At 38.5% G+C, this 23,331-nt stretch overlaps 2 protein-coding genes and 1 pseudogene across 2 annotated transcripts; 1 reads left to right on the top strand and 2 right to left on the bottom strand.

Annotated features, from left to right (window-relative positions):
* Positions 1-4,602: 4,602 nt before the first annotated feature.
* On the top strand, positions 4,603-6,235 carry LOC116216061 (signal recognition particle 19 kDa protein). Its single transcript, XM_031551979.1, has 3 exons — positions 4,603-4,953; positions 5,066-5,165; positions 5,861-6,235. Exons 1-3 carry the CDS (start codon positions 4,777-4,779, stop codon positions 5,992-5,994), a joined length of 411 nt encoding a protein of 136 aa, XP_031407839.1. The 5' UTR covers positions 4,603-4,776; the 3' UTR covers positions 5,995-6,235.
* A 450-nt stretch (positions 6,236-6,685) lies between these two features.
* On the bottom strand, positions 6,686-10,489 carry LOC116188958 (aspartate--tRNA ligase 2, cytoplasmic-like). Its single transcript, XM_031518411.1, has 10 exons — positions 9,901-10,489; positions 9,687-9,797; positions 9,470-9,583; positions 8,481-8,771; positions 8,294-8,404; positions 8,150-8,203; positions 7,924-8,003; positions 7,661-7,776; positions 7,303-7,417; positions 6,686-7,026 (listed from the first exon to the last, which is right to left on the bottom strand). The coding sequence occupies exons 1-10, from the start codon at positions 10,390-10,392 to the stop codon at positions 6,900-6,902; spliced, it is 1,611 nt and encodes a 536-aa protein (XP_031374271.1). The 5' UTR covers positions 10,393-10,489; the 3' UTR covers positions 6,686-6,899.
* A 312-nt stretch (positions 10,490-10,801) lies between these two features.
* Positions 10,802-20,327, bottom strand: LOC116188960 (annotated as a pseudogene).
* Positions 20,328-23,331: the final 3,004 nt, after the last annotated feature.

The following is a 23,331-nucleotide window of genomic DNA, read 5'->3' on the forward strand; positions in this document are numbered from 1 at the left end:
GAAAAAAAGAGCAAGAGGGAGAATGGGGAGCTCCCGAGAGGGCTCCCCCGCTGAGGACCTTGCCTGGGGTGGAAGTCGCCAGTGGGGGCTCCCCCTCCATTTTTTCCTCCAGCGACCTTGTTTGAGGGGAGGTCCCGGTTGGCGGTTCATCGGAGCTCCCCTTCTTCCTTTCCCCTCTTTTTTTTAATAATTATTTTCTTAAAAAATGTAATACGACGTGTTTCGGGATTTGCAGGTGTAGAGAAGTAAAAAAAAGAAAAAAAACGTCGTTTGAGCATGTGTGATTCCACGTCAAATTACTTGACGCCATTTATGCCTTGTCGGATACCATGTCACCTTTATGTCACATCAAGCTGACGGTTGGGCAATTTGCTGACGGAATAGAACTACGTGTATGAAATTGAGGGCAAAACTTTTTTGTGTATCAAATTGAGGGTTGCGCACAAATTGGTGTACCAATTTGATAGTTTTCTCTAGAAAAAAAAAGCATTATGTGAAATTTATTTGATAAGACTTGAATGTAAATGTTAGATAATAGGATTTATTGGGAAGTAGTTATTGAGGACCTATTTACCATACATATATGTGAATTGTAAATAAAATATTTAAATCTTAATTTCAATCATTAGGGATCTCATCTATTATGTGCCTAGAGGGCCTCAAACAATAGCCTCACTAGCCTTATGCTTTGGCTGCCCTGTTGGGATAGAATTTAAAATTGTGTTCTCTATGTATAGGTTCATATTAATTACTACACAATCACTATTAAGGATTTAAGAGAGAAGAAGTGTCATGTTAAAGAGAAAAATGCAATGAAAAGCGGAACTATTATTTAGAGTTAGGAGAGAGAATGAAATAGAGAGCACAACTACCATTTAAAATTTAGGAGAGAGAAAGTGTCATGTAAGAGAGCGAACGAAATTATAATTTAGGGTTCAGAAAAAGAAAGTGTCATATTAGAGAGATAGCAAAACTATTATTTATTGTTTAAAAAGAAAAAATGCCATGTTAAAAAGAAAAAAGTTAAATATTGAGTATAAGTACTATTTAGGACTTAGGAAAGAGAAATTGTAATGTAAAGAGAGTGCAAAACTACCATTCAGAGATTATGAGAGAGAAAATATTATGTATGGAGAGAATATAAAATAGACAACGGAACTACCATTTAGAGTTTAGGAGAGATAAAATGTCATGTACAAGATAGAAATGAACTACTATTCAAAGTTTAGGAGAAAGAAATTGTCATGTTATGGAGGGACGGTGGAGTAGAGAGCGGTTACTACATAAGGTTTAGAAGAGAGAAAATGTCATATTAGAGATAAAAATGGATTAGAGAGCGCAACTACCATTTAGAGTTAAGGAGAGAGAAAATGTCATGTTAAAGAGAGAAAGTAGAATAAAGACCGCAATATCATTTAGAGTTTAGGAGAGAGAAAGTGTCGTATCGTTTGGAGTTTAAGAGAGAAAACATCATGTAAGCATAAAAAATGTCATGCTAGAGAGAGAATGTGGAATAAAGACCGCAAACTACCGTTTTAAGATTTATGAGAGAGTCATGTAAGAGAGTGAAGCTACCTTTTATAGTTTAAGAGAGAGAAAGTGTCGTGCGAAAAAGAATGTGAAATAAACAAGGAACTAATATAACACTTTCTCCCTCCTAAATCTTAAATAGTAGTTGTGCTCTCTATTCAACTTTCTCTATCTAATATGACATTTTCTTTTTCCTAAACTCTAAAGGTAGTTCCTATCTTTTATACTTTCTCTCTAATATGACGTTTTCTTTTTCTTAAATCCAAAATGGTAGTTTCGTTTTCTCTTACCTGACACTCTCTCTTAAAACTTAAATGGTAGTTGTGCTCTCTATTCCACTGTCTCTCTCTAGAATGATATTTTATCTCACTTAAACCCTAAATGATAGTTTCACTCTCTATTTCACTCTCTCTCCTAAACCTTTAATGGTAGTTCGCTCTTTCTTGCATGATATTTTCTCTTTCTTAAACCATAAATGGTAGTTTCGTTATCTAATATGACACTTTGTCGCTCGTAAACTCAAAATGGTAGTTGCCATCTCTATTTCATTTTTCCTCTAACATGACATTTTTTTCTATATATGAAACGACATCTATAACCCATGCATATTTTGCTATAATATATTATATGCGGTAATATAGAGAATGTGTCTTTCATGTACATCTTTTTTAAAGATACTTTCAATATCAACTATATATTTACCATACTAGTTGTGAATGCAGGGGGTTAAAACGTGACGTCCTTTTCTTTTTATCAATTGTATTATATATCATATATAAGCTTATTTCTAACAATAAAATAAAAATATATAGTTGCTCTCGTCGATTTGATTAGATATTAATTTTATCCTAAATAAAAGATTCAAAATTATCAAATATTATATAGATGGTAAAATTTTCAAAAATATTCTATTATATCAATCAATATTATCTAATAAAGAATATTGACTTAATTTTAAGATTAAAAAATTATCACTAGAAATATATAGATACATTTATAAACATATCTATATATATATATAATTATTTAATACTTATATTTATGTGTTTAGATATTAAATTTTTATCTTAAACAAAAGGTTCAAGATTATCAAATATTATATAGAAAATAAAATCTTCTAAATTTCAAAAATACTTTGTTATGTTGATATCTTATGAAGGCTCCTTTTATTTTTAAAATAAAAATATCCATGATTTATTAAATTAAATATGGTTTAATCAACAATATCTTATTTAAAAATTAGAAAATATTTTTTTACTCTAATTATCAAATAAATCTTTAAAATTTTAAAAATAGTTTTTATTAAAAATTATCTTACAAAATTTAAAACTCAAAAAACGAAAAATATCAGATTGTATGATACAATATCTTTTAAAATTTTAAAAAGTTCATTTTTATTAAAAAGATTAATATAAAACATAAGAAAACTCAAAAATTGAGAAAAATCTCATTAAGCAATCTGCGTGTGGCTGGACCCATCACAACAATGCTCTATATTATACTAGTCGTAGAGTTCGTGCGTTGCATGTGATACAATGTGATTCTTTTATATTTTTTTTATATATAATGAAATATCGGTGTAAGCTGTTAAAAATAATTGATCATTAATTAATGTATACTATATTACTATTATATTATATATATAAGATAAATAATCATATTATTTTACAAATAAGAAAACTATATTAAAAAATTGTTACATCGAGGTAATGCATCGATTCATACGTTAACTACTCTATAAACTGGAGAAAATTTTACAAAAGCCTTACATGTTAGAAAAACAAAAAGTTGAAGAACTCACCTTTATGACTAATTATAGAAGTACCAAAATAAGGTTGTGCTCGTACGAAAATTTAAAAACTCGAATCTAGTGTGGTAATATTTTTTCAGAGCCAAGTAGATACATCACTATATACATATATATATATATATATATATAACACATCATACTATATATAAAAAGCAAATTAGATCATATGTGATTTGTTTTATCGTGATCTTTTCATATAATACTTATAATTTTAAAAATAAAAAAATGAGAGAATAATGACTATCCCCATAAATCTATACCTATTTCTATATTTATATCTATATCTTTTGAAAAATTAACCGTCTTCTAAAAAAGTTAAAAACATCGAAATAATAATGATTATCCCTGCAGATATATATGTTTATATGTTTTAAATGCTTTAAAAAAATTGAAAAATTCTTTTTATAAAAAGCTAAAAGCTGAGAATAATGATTGATTCCATAAATTTATATTTTTATATATTTTTTTAAAAATTAAACATACAAATTAAAAAAAATGGTTTTCAAAGAAAGATAAAAAAATGGAGAAAGAAATGATTGGTCTCGCGAATTTACCATAAATATTTTTAAAAATTAAATACTTTTTAAGAAAAAAATTTAAAAATCTAAGAAAATTTCATTCAATATTTCGGGTGTTCGAAGGTCATCTGGTTGGATCCATCCCAACTCCGCTTTATACTATACTAATCTTGAACCCATGATACTAGTCTTGAACCCGTGCATTGAACGAGAAAAACATTACATTATGTTCTTTTTTTTAAGTGTTAAAAAATCATACAATTTGCATACCATCAGTAAAAACATATTATTAAATATACGGATAATGATAATTTTAATTTGTGAATAAGATATGAAAACTATATTGAAATGTAAAAAGACATCCTTCTAATGTGCATATGTAATAACATTTTTATATCTTTAAAAAAATTAAAACAAAATCTTTTTTATGAAAAATTAATATAATTATTAAAAACTCAAAAAAAAATCTAAGAAAATTTCATTTAGAAACGGGACGCTCTGAGTCCATCTGGCCAGGTCCCACATAGCTTCGATTTATATTTCTAAAGATATAGATATAAATATTATATATAGATATAGATATAGATATAAACATAGATTCGTCGTTCATTAGATCATCGCTTACTTATCACAACCCCATCAAAGTTATCAACAATAACATATAAATGGAAACCAAATGCATATGATTTACGATGGACAGTTTATGGGCTTATATGATAATCAATAAGTTCAAGGGGCAATTCTAAAAGATCAATAATTTCGGGGGAAGAATTAAGGCCATGGAAAGAAACGGCCGTCAAAAGCTCCTCCCGGGTGATCCCTTTGGGCGATCGCCATCGTCTCTCTCCGCCATCAACTCCTCCTCCTACTGTGCAATTGGAACTCCGAGCTAGGGTTTCTCTCGGCTGAGACAGTCAAATGGACGGCCAAGCCCCTAACATAAAGAAGTGGGTCGTCCTCTACCCAATCTACATCAACTCGAAGAAGACCATCGCCGAGGGCCGGCGGATTTCCGCCGCCAAAGCCTGCGAGAACCCCACCTGCGTCGAGATCGGCGACTGCTGCAACCATCTGAAGGTCCCCTCCGCAATCGAGGTTCGTTGAAACTGATCTTCCCCTTGTTCTGAATCCGATTCCCACTTCAAATGAATTCGATTGCAATTGAGCTGAGCTCACGCCGTGACCCGTTTGGACACAATGTCGTCAGATTGACAAGTTGTACCCGAGGGATTTCCAGCAAGTAGGGAGAGTCAGGGTGTGCCTGAAACGGGAAGACGGGACTTTGTTCAACCCGGCAATTTCATCGAGTAAGGACTGGTGGATCTCAATCACCATTTTACTGCAATTCTGTCTGTATCCTTCTGTGTATTCGATTCGGTATGATATTCCAGCGCATAAACCTCGGAATTGGTGTTGAATTTCTGCGAATAGACAGTCTGTTTTGCATTCAGGCTCGGACCGAAACATTGTCTATGTAAAAGCATTTGCAGTTACATAATTTCATGGTGCACATGGATATATTGATATGAAAGATTCAGAAGGAGATATGATCATTGGTCAATGATTAGATTTTGTGTTCTCTTATGTTATGGGAATGCACTTTGCTTCGTGTTACAGCTCCGGTGGCACTTTGTTCCATTTCCACATTTACGGAAGCTCTTCATGTTTTGGCTTTTGCATATATATGATTGCGAGCGAACTTTCTGATACGGCAGCACATAACTGTGATAATTTTGTATGGACTTAAAGACCGTTTGTTGGAATTTTTGGGATTTGAGACACAAAGCTCGTGTTTTTAGCCATAGTCTAATGAGAAGGTGGACAAAATTGCTTTTCTAGTTGTTCTGGTAATACAGCTTATCGACCACTTCCCCTGGAATGTCTTCAATTTTTGTTGGAGCGATGATGAAGGGTTTGGGTATTTTGAGGATCACTTGTTGGCTTAATAGTTGTCAACATGACTGTGATCTTGCAGCATTGACTCGTATTATATGTTCTCCAGGAAAAGAGTTAATGCTCCGAGTTGCAGAGCTGGTCCCAAGGCATCCAGGGAGGACCAAGAAGCAGGAGGCTGCTGCAGCTTCAAGTACGTCCGGAACCTCAAAATCTGGCAAGGGTGGGAGGAAGAAGAGATAGTCACAGCTTCTCTTGAAGTGTATGAAAATCGACGCCTTTTTTACTTGAAGAAACAAGACAGGCCTCTTCGTTGGTTTAGGCATTTAGATGTAACAATGGCTAAGTTTTGCTTAGGAGATACTGTTAAGTTTTCAAATGTTTCCTGTCAGCATGATCGAGAAGATTGAACTGTGGAGGCAGTAGTTCGGTTTTGACCGTTTCAGTTGCTGCAGTTATTGATTATGTTCATTTGATTTTTCCACCTTTTTTCTTGATTTGGTGCTCGCTTCATGAGTTCATAACTTAGATATCTGGCTACAACTAAGAGAACCAAAGTCCTTAACGCGATTCATGATTAATAATCACTACCTGCGGAGCTGTTTCTATGGGTCGTACATCATGGAACCCTTAATAATAGCACGTCAACACCGATATCATATCTAAGACTGATGCAGTATTTGTAAGTCAGAATGTCACGCTAACTGATCTGCTAAGCTGGAAAGGAAACTCGAAGTTGTACACTCTTACTAGTGCGTGTTCAACTATAAGCTATTCCTGAATAAAGTTACTACCTGTTCCTTTCATATCCTCTTCTTATATTCTTATTAGTGCAATCAACTTGATTCATGTAGATGCTTACAGACTTCGCCGTACAGATTTATCAGGATATCTTGGAGTCGATACCCTGGAGTTGAGTTAAAACATTAGCAACTGCAATAACATAGGATCAATATAGGTATTTTCTATGCAGAAACTTCAGTATGCTTGTGTTATCAGAGTACATAAAAGTTTCGACTAAGAGTACGATTGAGACGGTAAATGAGAATAGAACAGATATGTCGTAGCTCTTTCTACTTTTGGGCAGTACTATGCCAGAGTAAATGGCAAAACGGTGGTCGAACAACTAAAAATTCCAAATCCGCTCCTCATGGGGTGATCCTCAGTGGATCGCGAGGGTAGAGTGATGTCTTCCTGATGTTATTGAGCCCACAGAAGAGCATAACAACGCGTTCCAATCCAACCCCGAAGCCTCCATGAGGAGGTGCCCCATACCTGCCACAAGCAAATGTCATCCCCATTGGATTGTGATTAGAACATTATTTCTTATCAAATGTGTCGAGTTACCAGGTATTCTAAGTAATGCTACAACACTGCAATAAGCAAAAAGATTGGTCCAGAATGGAGAAATCATATAGGTGTCATGACTCCATAACTCAATGATGGAATGCTAAGTCCGAATCGGTTATATTAACCGTCCAATTCATCTTATTACATCGTAAAGTACAAGCCATTGAATGAGTAAGATGGCAAAAAGTGTGTACCAAATACCTGAAAGAATCGATATAACTGGAGATTGTATTCACATCAATTCCACATGCCTGTGCACGTTCTGCGAGCAATTCTGGGACGTGGACACGCTGAGCTCCTGAAATTATCTCCTCACCTAGATAACAAAACCAGTTTCACTTTGAATTTCTTGGGGGAATAATGACATCGTCATCGAAGCAAACTTTATATTGCATGTACTTTTGGGGATATTATTAGTATCTCAAGTTCATCCCGGGTAAGGTAAAAAGAGCAAGAGTTCCAGCAGAGCTCTAGAGGATGATCAATTAAGAATCATTTTGACAAGCCATTATCAATCCACAGCATTTTAAAAGGTAGTTTGAGTTTGCCCACTGCTTACCTCTTATAAAGACATCAAATGAGTTACTGTACGCAGGATTGTCATAGCATGGCATGGTATAGAATGGCCGAACAGCCAAAGGATATCGGTGGAGGATGTAGAATTCAGTGCCATACCTATGACAAGAAGCAAAGCCAGTTTCAGTCCCCCAATTCATAAACGCTAACAAAATCTAATTTTAAAATTTTAAGAGACTAGAACCAAAGTTCTTTGTCAAAATTGTATGCACTGTAATTAAGCGAACATGGTTAAGTTTTATGTACTTTTCCAGAACAAGCTGGCCAAGTTTTCTCTCTGACTCGGTGTTAAGGTCTCCTAGAGGATCAATCTCCACGCCAGTATCCTGCACAGGCAGGAAACGAAAAAACAAAAGGTAAGTACAAATTACCAGAGCTTTATTTTACCTTCAGTTGAAATAGTAATGATTTCCACTTGTTGGAAACTACAAAAAGGAACAGATCTCTCCATAGACCATAGATTCACCGTTACCTTGAGCATTTGAACCCCTTCTTCAAAAGTAAGTCGCAAAGTCTTCCGTAAGTACTGCCATTTCAAACAAAAACAGAACCAATCAGAGAAAGATGTTAATCCCTCCAGTTATCATATAAAGAACTTGGGAAAAGCACTTTAGACCTTCAGAGGTTCAAAGGGGTATTGCCTCCCAACAGCTTCTAGCTCCTTCTTGCACTTCTCATTTAGGCTGTCAAACATTGCAACAAATAAGCGGTCCACAATGTCCATAACCTGCAAAAAGTAGTTGAGTTCATCAGCAACTTAGCAAACTAAGGCAGTGAAGAAAAGGAGGACGACTAAGTTGTACCTCAGAATAGTGCTTCTTGATCTCCATTTCAACATCAAGACCAGTAAATTCACACAAATGCCTGTGTGTGTAGGAGTCCTCTGCCCTGAAAACAGGACCGATCTCAAATACCCTCCCAAAATCTCCACAGATGGACATCTGCTTATGAAGTTGAGGTGATTGAGCCAAACAAGCAGGTTGCCCTTTGTAGTCCAGCTTAAAGACAGCAGAACCACCTTCACTTGATCCAGCAATTAGCTTTGGGGTGTGGATCTCAACAAAGCCTTCAGACAAGAGGAACTGCCTAAATATCTGCACAAGCAAAAAATTAGAATGCTGAAATTTCGGTACTTGGTGCATCTGTACAAGAAATATCTACTTCATGCATTAGTGTTGACATCCTAAAAACCATCAAAATCCAGGAATCTCAGCTGATCGGAAATTAGAAGGGAATGCCAAAAAGTCAGTATTAACGCATCTATGTATCATATTAGGGAGAAAAAAACCAAAGCTTTACCACCTTGGGAGATCACAACCAGTCTCACAGTTTTCACCTACATGTGCATGTAGCGCTTGTCCAACATTTTACTTGACCAAACTAACATGCAAACAAAAGAAGTGATATGCTAAGCACACATTGATTTTACTTGTAGTTATTCTAGCCCCCAACTTATGCAAAGCATTTTAGTCTAGTCCTGCAAATGATCATGCCATTACCAGATAAAGGAAAGAAAACATCTATATATAGTTCATGGCAATAGCATATAGTCATGGACAGTTCAAGGCATGAGTTACAATGCTTAACCAAAGAACTTAGCAAAGAAATGCATTGTGTAAGTCAGCAGATGAAAATGGTCATGCCACATACAAACGCCAAAGGGAACCATAAAATACCACGTCTACGCTCTAGCAAGCAGGAACTCAAAATCTTTTCAGTTCAGAATGAAAGCAATCCCATGGTCAGATTAACAATGGTACTGGGAACATCACTACCATAGCAACATTCTTACATTTCCGACTTGACTCTGGATGCGAAAAATCCCTTGATTAGCAGGGGTTCGCATGTCAAGAACCCTGTTATTCAACCTCGTGTCCTGGTTGACCCGAACGACTGGCTCTTTAGCCTGCACAGCTCAAACAATAAAACAGGTTAGGGAATCGAATATGCTTGACAGGATAAAATATATAGATCGCCATAACAGAAAGGACGCAGGCAACAGCACCAACCTCCAAAGCCCTCTGGATCTCAGCTTCACTTCGAGCTGCATCCTCGAGGTTGATGGGGAGTGTTGGGACAGCTCTGCTGATGCAGTAAAGCTTACGAACTTGAATTTCAACCTACACCAAGCCATGTCTCTTGAGCGTTAAGCGTTGAAGCTTTTATGAGCTATACATATTGAAGAATAACAGCACGAAGAGGATAGAACACTCTTGCCATTACCTTCTGGGAAGCTCCCTTGATGGGTTCGGCCGGTACGGACACGATGCCTTCAACGTCGATTATGCTCTCTCTGTTCAATGCAGCCACGTACTTGACCATCTGACGGCTGACGACGTCGGCCTGCTCCGTCACCACGACCTGGACCGTGAAACCCCGCTCGCGCACCACCAGGAAGGCCATCTTCTTCCCGACGGCGCGGATTGTCTGGGCCCGGCCCCTGACGAGGACGACCTGGTCCTTGAGGTGCTCGGCCAGGGATCCGACCTCGGTGTAGGGGAAGTCCACCTCGGACTTGGACTGAAGCTCGGAAAGAGGGGCATCGCCGTAGTTGGCGGAGAGGGGATCATTCTCCTGCTCGGCGGCCTGGGCGGCGGCGGAGATGGAGATGGAGGCCTCCTCCATCCGGCGGCGGAGCTTCTCCGCCTTCGCTGCCTCCTTCTTCGCCGCCTTCTTGCTGACGGCCGGAGCTTCGGCCGATTCCGATGACGACATTCCGGCGATGCTGAGAGCAAACGGGGAGAGACGGCGGCGGGGTCGTAATGGAAAAGTATTGGATGCTTTGTCAGCGTGGAATTGAAATCGAAAGCCGAAACAAAAGTTCAGAAAATGGGGAATGGGGCGTAACGTGATCGGTAAGCCAATTTGCACCCGACCCGAAAGAACTCAAATCCGACCCGATTTCAGTTGGACTTTGCCCGACCCATAGTTGTTAGGGCTAGTATGGCAAAGCCCAATTCTCCATCAACCCAATTGATTGCTCGGAAACTCCTTGCCGCGAGGTCGGACCAAATCTAGTCATCGGTGCGGGAAGGATTATACATGCGGCACCACGTTCGGACTTGGACCGCATCCCAGATAATAACTATGAATATAGTAAGATTAATTAGGCGAAACTCGGACATCCTGTAAGAATTTGAGATGTCGATTAAACATTTTAGATACAACGCAGTTTACATGTTTATAACTCAGTACATTCCTCCTTAAAAAAAAGAATGGCACTGTTTCATGACAGATTAGTATATGTATATATTATAGCATCCATAACGCTTCCTGCGCAATAGTACACCATTGAAGCAAGCGAAAACAGGGAAAAATAAGCATGTCGTAGCTTATTATGATCCTCCCGTGCGGCTATGAATTCCGATCTGCTCCTGAGGGGGCGATCCTCAGCAGATCACGAGGGTAGAGCAACGTCTTCCTGATGTTATCGAGTCCACAGAAGAGCATAACTACGCGTTCCAATCCAACCCTGAACCTTCCATGAGGCGGTGCTCCATACCTTTCATAAATAGATACCGTCACCATTAGAATGTTACCACGCCTAGCTTCATCGTCAAGTCGACGATTTCTGACTAATACCATGATAGAATAAGATGTGGTTATTCCGCAACTGCGTTCTCGAATATAAGTTCGGTTATAGCTTGTAGTCCATATGTTCATCCCACTACATTGTAAAGCAACTGCACCAAATTGCTAGGGAAGACAAAACTGAGCATCGAGTGAGTACCTGAAAGAATCAACATATGTCGAGATTGTATTCACATCGATTCCACATGACTGTACGCGCTCTATGAGAAATTCTGGGACGTGGACATGCTGAGCTCCGGAAATTATTTCCTCACCTGGAAATCAAATCCACACCTGGCTATTAGATGTTGCAAATGGGAAGAAAAGCTCTGTACCTCGGGGATTTATATGTATTGCAAGCTCATCCGGGGGGGGTGGTGGAGTGGAAAGAGAGAGCAAAAACTCGAGCTAGCTCCCGAGATGATGGATTGAGAATCATCTTGACAAGGCATCATCTTAACTGGAAACAGAGGTCCATATAGACACTAATTAGGAAATATTTCGAGTTTGATCAGTCCATACCTTGTATAAAGACATCGAATGAACTACTGTATGCAGGATTATCATAGCATGGCGTGTTATAGAACGGTCGAGCAGCGAGCGGAGATCGGTGGAGAATGTAGAATTCAGTGCCGTACCTATTTTCAGAAGCAATCCTGGTTTCAGTTTCCCACAATGTAAATCACTTGACAGCGATTTCTAGAATGCTAGCAAGGAAAGAAGCAGAGTTCCCCAGCAAATCCATATGCCCGCTAACCGGGGGATTCAGCTTTTTCATTACCCTTCCAGAACAAGTTGGCCGAGTTTTCTCTCTGATTCCGTATTGAGGTCTCCAAGAGGATCAATCTCGACACCAGCATCCTGCATAAGTAGATAAATAGACAGAAGATAAGCACAAAACAGCCGGGCTTTCGTTACCCTTCAGTTGAACTAGCAAGGATGTGTTCTCAGGTTGAAAACTATACACGAAATAGGTTTGCTTGACGAAATACACTAACTTCTGTAGTTACCTTGAGCATTCATACCCCTTCTTCGAAGGTAAGTCGTAATGTCTTAGGTTTCATACCCCTTCTTCGAAGGTAAGTCGTAATGTCTTAGGCAACTACTGCATTTTCAAGCCAACAAAACCAATCATATCTAGGAATTTGCTAATCCAGCCAGTGACAGTGAACTGATGATAAGTAATTTCGCTTGGAACTGTAAGACGTAAATTTAATTAGCCTTAATAAGTCACAAAATTGAACGATAATTCAAATAGCTATTCGGACAAATAGAATACTATCAAATTAACTTAATTTCATTAGTATAGGAACTTGGAAATTCAAACCGAAACAAAGGCGAAACCGAAAGATACGAGAGAGAGCCGAGTCCTGTGTTAGACACAAACCCCTTGAAACAGAATTGTCCCCTCCTGGGTGCTTGAGGTTACGTGGACAATCGTTTCCCAGGATAAAACGGCAACAAGCGAAGCAGCAGCACAAACAGCAACGCTTCAGCGAACTCGAAGAGAAGCGTGAACACTTTTGAGGTCGAATTTTCTTCTTGTTTTTCAATCGGCTATAGGAAGCAATGGAAGGCAGGAGACTTTTTCTCTTGTTCTCTTTCCTTTTTGCCGTGTGCCCCTTTTATAGACTATGGGTTCCATCCGTTATATGACTCTTCATATTCTCCATTTATGGGGAATAATTCACATATATTCAATATACATGTTAATGACATTTGATTATTCATGAATGCAATCCATTCATTTCTTGTAACCGCCAAGAAAATCAAGAGTCATTAGCTCGTGAGCAATTTCCTCATTCACCCATTAGCCATAATTTCCAACAATCCCCCACATGAATGGAAATTGTTTTGTTTCGACTCGTAAATAGTGTTCACCAGTTGAACCTGTATAGGATAGGTAGGTGTCACCACCCTTGAACCTTCCCTTGTGAAAATGCATGTACTTTACTAGCAGTCCAATAGACACGATGTCCTTGAATTGTTCTGCTGTTTTGTGTAAAGATATTACACACCTCACACAAGATTCAACTGACTTCCTTCGGTTCTCATAGTTGTGTCCTTTTTTTTTTTTTTTTTGCCATGGAACACCGTTCTGGTTCTGCGAGAGTTTCTGAAGAATTAAGTTCATAAAAATTCTCCTCTAAAGCGGCCTCACTTTTCTCTCACATAGGTGATTTCACATATCATTAAAGCAATTTAGATTGCTAGCCTTATCCGTTTATCACTGTTTCATCAAGGAATGGTCCAGGGATTTTCTCCCCTACAGTGATTTGATTCGGTTCTATAACTTGGTTGTCCCATTGAACCTAGATCTTGGGATCTCCAGTCAGCTAGGTTGGGTGTCCGCTATAAAACCTTTCCTCTAATGGACTTTAGACCCATTCCCTTTGACAACTTCTCAAACTGCTCTTTACTTAACCCTTTGGTTAGCGGATCCGATATATTATCCTTTGACCGCACGTAGTCAATAGATATAATTCCAGTTGAGATCAGTTGTCTAATGGTGTTGTGTCTACGACGTATATGTCTAGACTTACCATTATACATATTACTTTGTGCCCTTCCAATTGCTGTTTGACTGTCACAGTGGATACAAATTGGTGGCACAGGTTTTTCCCATTGAGGAATGCCCTCTAGAAAATGGCGTAGCCATTCAGCTTCTTCTCCACATTTATCCAGAGCAATAAACTCAGATTCCATTGTGGACCTAGCGATAATAGTTTGTTTCGAGGACTTCCATGAAACTGCTGCACCTGCTAGTGTGAACACATATCCACTAGTGGATTTTGAATCCGTTATATCAGATATCCAATTCGCATCACTGTATCCCTCTAGGACAGCTGGATATCTAGTATAGTGCAGCCCGTAATCTCGAGTGTATCTAAGGTATTTGAGTACCCTGACAATTGCCTTCCAATGGTCTCCACTCGGATTACTCGTATATCTACTGAGTCTACTAACCGAGTATGCAATATCAGGCCTAGTACAACTCATCAGATACATCAGACTTCCAATGACCCGCGAGTATTCTAACTGAGAAATACTCTCTTTTCTATTCTTTGATAGATGAAGATTATTGTCTATTGGAGTCTTTGAAATTCCAGAATCATTTTTGGTAAATTTTTCCAGAATTTTATCTATGTAGTGTGACTGACTCAAAATTAGTCCATCTGATGTTCTCATGATTTTAATTCCTAAAATCACATCAGCGAGTCCCATATCTTTCATATCAAATCTTGAATTCAACATATTCTTCGTAGATTTGATCATTCTGTCATCACTACCAACAATGAGTATGTCATCCACGTAGAGACATAAAATGACGTAACCATTTTCTGTTTCTTTAATGTATACACATTTATCACACTCATTGATTTTAAATCCTTTGGAAATCATTGCATTATCGAATTTTTCGTGCCACTGTTTTGGCGCTTGTTTTAACCCATACAATGATTTGACCAATTTACAGACTTTCCTTTCTTTTCCTGGAGCCACGAACCCCTCGGGTTGTTCCATATAGATTTCTTCATCTAAATCTCCATTTAGGAAAGCTGTTTTCACATCCATTTGATGAACTTCCAAATTACGCAATGCCGCAACTGCAAGTATCATCCTAATGGAATTTATTCTTGTCACAGGAGAATAAGTATCAAAATAGTCCAAGCCTTCCTTTTGCTTGTATCCCTTAATTACAAGCCTGGCCTTGTACTTATCAATGGATCCATCTGCTTTCATTTTCCTTTAAAGATCCATTTGGATCCTAAGGGTTTACAACTAGTGGGGAGATCCACTAATTCCCAAGTGTGATTTCGCAGAATCGAATCAATTTCACTTTTGATTGCCTCCTTCCAAAGAGGTCCCTCAGAGGAATTTACTGCTTCAGCATAGCTTTGTGGTTCATTTTCTAACAAATATGTCAGAAAATCATTCCCGAATGATTTTTCAATTCTAGCTCTTTTGCTGCGTCTAGGTTCAATCTCTTCATCCGAACCCTGCCTTTCATGATCTACGTCATGAAGTCCATCATTCATAGTGCACGAGGTTCGTTTTGATGAACTCGATACCTCATTCAATTTACATGGAAATACATCTTCAAAGAACGATGCATTCCTTGATTCCATTATCGTGTTCTTGTGTATATCGGGAATCTTAGATTCATGCACAAGAAATCGATAAGCACTACTGTTATGTGCATAGCCAATAAAGATGCAGTCCACCGTCTTAGGACCGATCTTTACTTTCTTTGGTGCCGGAACGACTACTTTTGCCAAACACCCCCACACTCGCAAGTGGTCGTAGGATGATCTCCTACCTCTGAATAATTCATAAGGTGTCTTTTCCCTTTTCTTTCGAGGCACCTTATTTAATAGGTAATTGCTTGACAATATTGCTTCACCCCACATATTTTGAGGTAATCCTGAACTTAATATCATCGCATTCATCATGTCTTTCAATGTGCGATTTTTGCGTTCAGCAACACCATTCGATTGAGGTGAATAGGGTGCAGTCACTTCGTGTATAATTCCGTATTGTGCACAGAATTCCCCGAAAGGCGTTACATATTCGCCTCCTCTGTCACTCCTCAATCTCTTGATTTTCTTGTTGAGTTGATTCTCAACTTCATTTTTATAGAGAACAAATTTCTCTATGGCCTCATCTTTGCTTTTCAACAAATATACGTAACAGTATTTTGTACTATCATCGATAAAGGTAATAAAATAATTATTACCACCTCTTGTTGTTGCGAACTTTAAATCGCATACATCACTATGAATTAGATCTAGTGGCTCGGTGTTCCTTTCAATCGTTTGAAAGGGTGATCTTGTCAATTTTGCCTCAACACAAATTTCACATTTGTGCCGTGAATCAATTTGGAATGTAGGTATGTGATTCAAGTTAATTAATCTACGCAAAGTATTATAATTAACATGACCTAGTCTTCCATGCCACAAATCAGGAGACTCAATCAAATACGCAGAAGAACCAGAATTCTTATTGATTATGGTCATTACATTGAGCTTAAAAAGCCCGTCACATACATATCCCTTTCCTACGTACATTCCAGACTTGGACAGAATAACTTTGTCCGACTCAAAAACCATCCTGAACCCATGTTTGTTCAGCAATGACCCGGAGACTAAATTCTTCCGAATCTCAGGTACGTACAATACATTGTTCAGAGTCAACTCTTTTCCTGAAGTCATCTTTAAGACTACCTTTCCTTGACCTTCAACAGCAGAATGGGCAGAGTTTCCCATATAGATCCATTCCCCAGTGACCGGTTCGAGCATAGAGAACAGGTCTCTATTTGAGCACACATGTCTGGTGGCACCGGTATCAAGCCACCATTCCTTTGGGTTGGACCCAATGAGGTTCACCTCTGAAACCACAGCAGATAGGTTGATGTCTGCCACATCTCGAGCCATTTCATTGACCACGTTTGCTTCATGATCCTTTTTCCTTTTTGGGAGCCTGCAGTCAGCAGATCTGTGACCTTTCTTGTCACAGTTGAAGCATTTCCCCTGAAACTTGGGCTTGAAGACTCCTCCATTCGTACCCAGCTTCTTCTTGCCTTTTTTGTTCTTAGAGCTTTGCCCTTGCTCCATGACATTTACCTTAGCAGCAGGGAGGATGAGATCCTTTTCGGAGTTTTTATTGTCTTCTTCAATTCGAAGCTTGACAACAAGATCTTCCATTGTCATCTCCTTTCGCTTATGCTTCAGATAATTCTTGAAATCCTTCCAACCAGAAGGCAGTTTCTCAATGACAACAGCCACTTGGAAGGATTCACTTAGAGCCATTCCCTCAGCCTAAATCTCATGTAAGAGCACTTGCAATTCTTGCACTTGACTCATTACGGTCCTTGAATCCACCATTTTAAAATCGAGGAATCGTCCGACGAGAAATTTCTTCGCACCGGCATCCTCTGATTTATATTTACGGTCCAAGGATTCCCATAGTTCCTTTGCCGTCTTAAACCCCTGATAGACACTATACAGGGAATCATGAAGACTATTCATGATATAATTCCGGCAGAGATAGTCGGAGTGCTTCCAAGCGTCAACCGCACTGAGAGCCTGCACATCTGACTCCCCCACAGATAGGGTTGGAGCATTTTCAGTCAAAAATCTTGCAAGGTTCAGAGTTGTGAGGTAGAATAGCATCTTTTGCTGCCACCTCTTGAAGTTCAACCCATTGAACTTCTCGGGCTTCTCGACATGGTTCACAGGGACCATCGAGGGAGCAGCCACGTTTTGGCTAACCAAATGGTTAGGCAAGATAGGAGCAGGGCCGGAGCCAGTAGTCTGGCTTCCGTTGGTCGTATCTCCATCGTTCCCCGACGCCATTCGAATCGTTCAAATAACAAAATCTGTTTCAAGATTGTAAGACGTAAATTTAATTAGCCTTAATAAGTCACAAAATTGAACGATAATTCAAATAGCTATTCGGACAAATAGAATACTATCAAATTAACTTAATTTCATTAGTATAGGAACTTGGAAATTCAAACCGAAACAAAGGCGAAACCGAAAGATACGAGAGAGAGCCGAGTCCTGTGTTAGACACAAACCCCTTGAAACAGAATTGTCCCCTCCTGGGTGCTTGAGGTTACGTGGACAATCGTTTCCCAGGATAAAACGGCAACAAGCGAAGCAGCAGCACAAACAGCAACGCTTCAGCGAACTCGAAGAGAAGCGTGAACACTTTTGAGGTCGAATTTTCTTCTTGTTTTTCAATCGGCTATAGGAAGCAATGGAAGGCAGGAGACTTTTTCTCTTGTTCTCTTTCCTTTTTGCCGTGTGCCCCTTTTATAGACTATGGGTTCCATCCGTTATATGACTCTTCATATTCTCCATTTATGGGGAATAATTCACATATATTCAATATACATGTTAATGACATTTGATTATTCATGAATGCAATCCATTCATTTCTTGTAACCGCCAAGAAAATCAAGAGTCATTAGCTCGTGAGCAATTTCCTCATTCACCCATTAGCCATAATTTCCAACAGGAACTTGGCAAAAATTTCTGACCTTCAGACGTTCAACAAACAAGCGGTCCACTACGTCCATTACGTAGAAAAAGAGAACTCCTTTCCTTAGAAATGGCTACGAGATGCTGAGCTAATGTAACAAAGAAAAGAAGGGCCGGTTAAATAAACCGTGCCTCGGAGTAGTGTTTCTTGATCTCCATTTCGATGTCAAGACTGGTGAATTTGCACAAATGCCTGTGGGTGTAGGAGTCTTCTGCCCTGAAAGCGGGACCGATCTCAAAAGCACGCACAAAGTCTCCACAGGTGACCATCTGCTTGTGAAGCTGAGGTGATTGATCCAAACAAGCAGGTTGCCCTTTGTAGTCCAGTTCTAAGACAGCAGAACCACCTTCACTTGAACCCGCTATCAGTTTCGGCATGTGGATCTCAGCAAAGCCTTCAGATAAGAGGAATTGCCTAAATATCTTCACAACAATGAATGCCAAAAAACCTTCAACTTAATGCAATAAAGGTTGATGTCCCAAGAACCTTCAAAATCCCGAAAACTCCGCTGATCAACAGGAAAAACCAAATAAACATAAGCTGAAAGTTTTGTTATCGGTGCTTTCACAACATCATTAGGAGATGACAACCATTGTCGCAGTTTTCATCCACATGTGCATACATTCAACATGAAGAACTTAGTGAGAAACATCTTGAAGACGACTATGCCGTATATAAATACCACAAGAAACTCGACAATATTGAACAATACTCCAGCAAGCAGGAACAGACATTAGAAACTAGGCTTGCAAGTGTAAATATCTTCAGTTCAGACTGAAAGCAAGCTGCCAAGAATATCAATAGTGTAGCGATGTTCTTACATTTCCGACTTGGCTCTGGATACGGAAAATCCCTTGGTTAGCAGGGGTTCGTATGTCGATAATCCTGTGGTTCAACCTTGTGTCCTGGTTGACCCGGACTAGTTGATCCCCATACTGCACATCAGAAGCAACGAAGAACAAATTACAAATACGTAAAAAGGAAAAAAAAAAAATGAATCATCAGATCAGTAAGCACCTACCTCCTGATCCTTCTTGATGTCAGCTTCGCTTCGAGCTGCATGTCGAGGTTGATGGGGAGGTTCAGGACAGCTCTGCTGATGCAGTGAAGCTTGCGAAATTGAATTTCGACCTACACCAAAGCATTTTCTTGAACATTAAGTTAAAAGCATTGTACAGTCATTATAATATGTGAACTATGCTCAAAGGAAGTTGTTTGGCTTGGACTGCTTCGTAATCTCATCAGAAAAAAAAAGAACAAAAAGAACAAAAAAGACTCGTTTGGTTGACTTATAAGTATCCAAAAATCAAAACTCCAAAAAGTTGGGAACAACCTTTCCTTTTATTTTAAATCAAATATTGAGTGAGTATTACTCATTCACTTGGATATATAATATCCAATTAAGACGCTTGAAAGTGAGAAACTGATTCTATAATGAAACTCATAAATTCTCACTTACAAGCATTTTGATTGATTCTTATTCATCCAAAGTGAATGAGTAATACTCATTGAATATTTAGTCTTTATTGACAAATCTTCCACCTCTCACACGCGGCTCATCGAGGGCTGTACAATAGACGAGATCGCATGTCAGCCGTTAGATATGCGCGGCTTGCAGTTTGTAACAGTCCAATATTACATTACTAAGCATCAATACATAACAAAGTGTATTGTGACATTACCTTCTGGGAAGCCCCCTTGATGGGATCTGATGGTACGGTGAGAATGCCTTCGACGTCGATTATGGACTCTCGGTTCAAGGAAGCCACGTACTTGACCATCTGAGGGCTGACCAAGCCAGCCTGCTCTGAGACCACCGCCTGGACCGTGAAGCCACGTTCGCGCACAACAACGAAGGCCATCTTCTTCCCAACCCCTCGTATGGTCTGGGCCCGGCCCCTGACCAGGACCACCTCGTCGTTGAGGTGCTCCATGAGGGATCCAACCTCAGTGTAGGGGAAGTCCACCTCTGACTTCGACTGGAGCTCGGCGAGTGGGATGTCCCCATAGTTGGCAAAGAGGGGGTCGTTATCCATCAAGAAAAACTCTCAACTTAAACAATGAAACATAATTGTTCTTGAGATATAGAGTTGTGTCTTCCAATGTGAGGGCCTAATATATATATATATATATATATATAGAGGCCTAAGACTCTTTGACTCAAATTAAAATGGGAAGATCTACATATCTTTTTATCTAAATAAAACTAGTCGTAGAGCTCGTGCGTTGCACATGATATAACGTGATTACTTTATATTTTTTATAATTTTATTTATATAACATATTGTTATAAATTGTTGAAAATATTAATTTAAAATCAGTAACAATATACTAGTAGATATATAAGACTATTGGTAATTCAATTTCACAAATAAGACGACGAAAAAATTAGTATATATTAGTACATAAGTCATAAAAGAGGCAAAAATTTGAAAAAATATCTATATATATTTAAAAATACCTATATCTATATCTATATCGATATCTATATCTGTATCAATTATCTATATCTATGTCTATATCGCTAGTTATATATAGATAACACATTATATCTATATCTATTAATAAATATGGTTGATTTAATCTTTGAAAATTAAATATGATCTTAACTAATTTTTTTCACCGGATCTTTTCATAAAATTTCTCTAATATAAATGAACAATTGAGAAAATAAAATTTTAAAAATCATTTTCTGAAAAAAAAAAGCTAAAAAGATTGAGAAAGTAATGACTGGTTCAACAAATCCACATTTATATATATTTTAAAAATGAAAGAATCTTTTAAGAAAGTTCGAAAGATCGAGAGAATAATGACCAGTCCCATGATTATTTCTATAAATGCTAAAAATTAAAAATTTTGTTTTTTTAGAAAGAAATAAAAAAAAGTTTAAAAAGTAATGATTGGTCCCACAAATTTATATATATATTTTAAAAATTAAAAACTTTGTTTTTCGGAAAACTCAAAACACAAATTAGTCAGAGGCGATCATAAGAAACGGGGATATGTAGGGCTTGCAATTTTTTTAGTGAGGTAAGAAATTCCCACATCTCAATTGTTCAGCTTCGCTTTATATTTTATATAGATATAGATATACTACCTTAACTAAAATTTTAATATTCCTTATTTATGGATCAAGACATCTCGTCTTCTCTTTTCATATCACAATATATGCTTCTTTAGACTTGGGCTTCTCGACGACATGACTGCAGAGGGAGATTTTAGAATAGTAGATTGATCCTGTATTAATGACAAGCTAACTTTAGGAAAAATATCTAGGGCCACGGGCGTGGAATAGGATAGCTCCATACTTGCGAACCAGAATTGGACTGGAATCAAACCAGTAGTATGCTTTTACTGTGAATTTTCAGAGTTCATAAGGGACTATAACTGGAATTAACAAGGCAACCGGACCATATGATTAGAACTCGAATTCCCGGATGATGCGTAATGAAGCAGGATTTCTTTCTCTTCTTACACAGTCTTCATTTCGCTACAATTGCAGGGTCCAGAGAAGAAGAATCGGCCGAGAACTGGACAGTATTAATCATCGAGTATATCTGTCAATTTTCGAGAAACCTCAAAACCAGTTTGTTTGATTCGGCTACACGGTTTATGGGTTAAGAGTTTATTAGGACCACCTGCAATATCCTTGAGGATCAAGCTTCAGAAGAAAAGATTCTATTGAAATGTGAAGACCGAATTATCGTTGATCAAACAAGGCAGTTTGACCGTTCCATTAAGATGGGACAATTTTGCTCAAGTTGCATCGTACACACACAAGGTTGTCAGAATCCTAATTCTACCTAAAATCGGTCGAGGGTTGTAGAATCGAATCGCAAATATTCTACGTGTATCATCAAAGTCCGGGGAATTTTACCCATAAATATCAATCTCCGATATCATCAAAGTATGGGGAATTTTCCTGTGGTTCACTGGGTCCTGCATTTGGAGCGGTCAATCAGATGACTGGAATACCATATAAAGACAAGTCTATGGTGACTTTCAGTTCCTGCTGTTGGAGCGGCAAGATCCATTACTTTGAGTGCGAATGATTCAGCTCAGAGACGGAGCATACCTCAAGCTGGTGGGAAATGCGGGTCAAACCCCCTACCTAAGACTCCGGTAATCAGCGGGGTTGGTTCTCCAGCTAGTGTGAGCAATATCAGCGTTCCATTAAATGCAAGCAGCCCTTCTATGAGCACACCTCCTATGCTGATCAGTCTGTTCTTGAAAGGTTTGGTCACAACGAGGTATGAAACCAACCAAGCATCCTTTTTCACAAGTCATGCATGTTGCTACTGAAGACGAAACAGAAAAAAACAGAAAGAGCAGAGACGAAGACGAAACAGAGAAGAACAGAAAAAAAAAAAAAAAGCACCAGAAAGAACGAAGAACTCGAGGAAGCTCGAAGAAGCCGACTCACCAAGCGGCAGACAGAGCTCGAAGAAGCTCGAGGAAGCACGAAGAAGCCGGAATAAAGCAAGAAGAAGCAAACAATGAGCAACCGGAGGTTTGGGCAAAGAGGGGGAGACACAGTCGACTGAAGAACGAAGGGAAGAAAGTAGAAATAGTTGACCGGACTGAAGTGAAGAAGAAGAGGGGAAAAAAAAAAGGGGTTGGGCTGGACCAAAACCGTAAAATCGGCCCGATTCTACAATTCTACAATTTGACACCCGATTCTACATCAATTCTATTTTCCTAATTCATGACATGAAATCAAAATCGGCATCCCCTTGAATCGTATGATTCTACAATCCGAATCACAATTCTGACAATCATGATAGTACATAATCTAGCAGAGCCTGGAGAAAAAGAAAAATACTGCACTTTCGCTTAAACCATTAACAATGATTCAAAGGAACCGTCAAACATGAAATTTTGTAAGTTAAACCACGGGATCTCACTATTTTCAGGATAAATGGGGTGGATGAAATCCTAGAGGTTCATTCTCAGTGTTCAGGCATGTCGAACATGAAAAAGTTTGATTGTCTTGCATGGCCCCAAAAGAATCACATTCGAGTAATCAAAGAAGAGAGAAGA

Source organism: Punica granatum, chromosome 8, assembly GCF_007655135.1.
Source record: "Punica granatum isolate Tunisia-2019 chromosome 8, ASM765513v2, whole genome shotgun sequence".
Lineage (NCBI taxonomy): Eukaryota > Viridiplantae > Streptophyta > Magnoliopsida > Myrtales > Lythraceae > Punica > Punica granatum.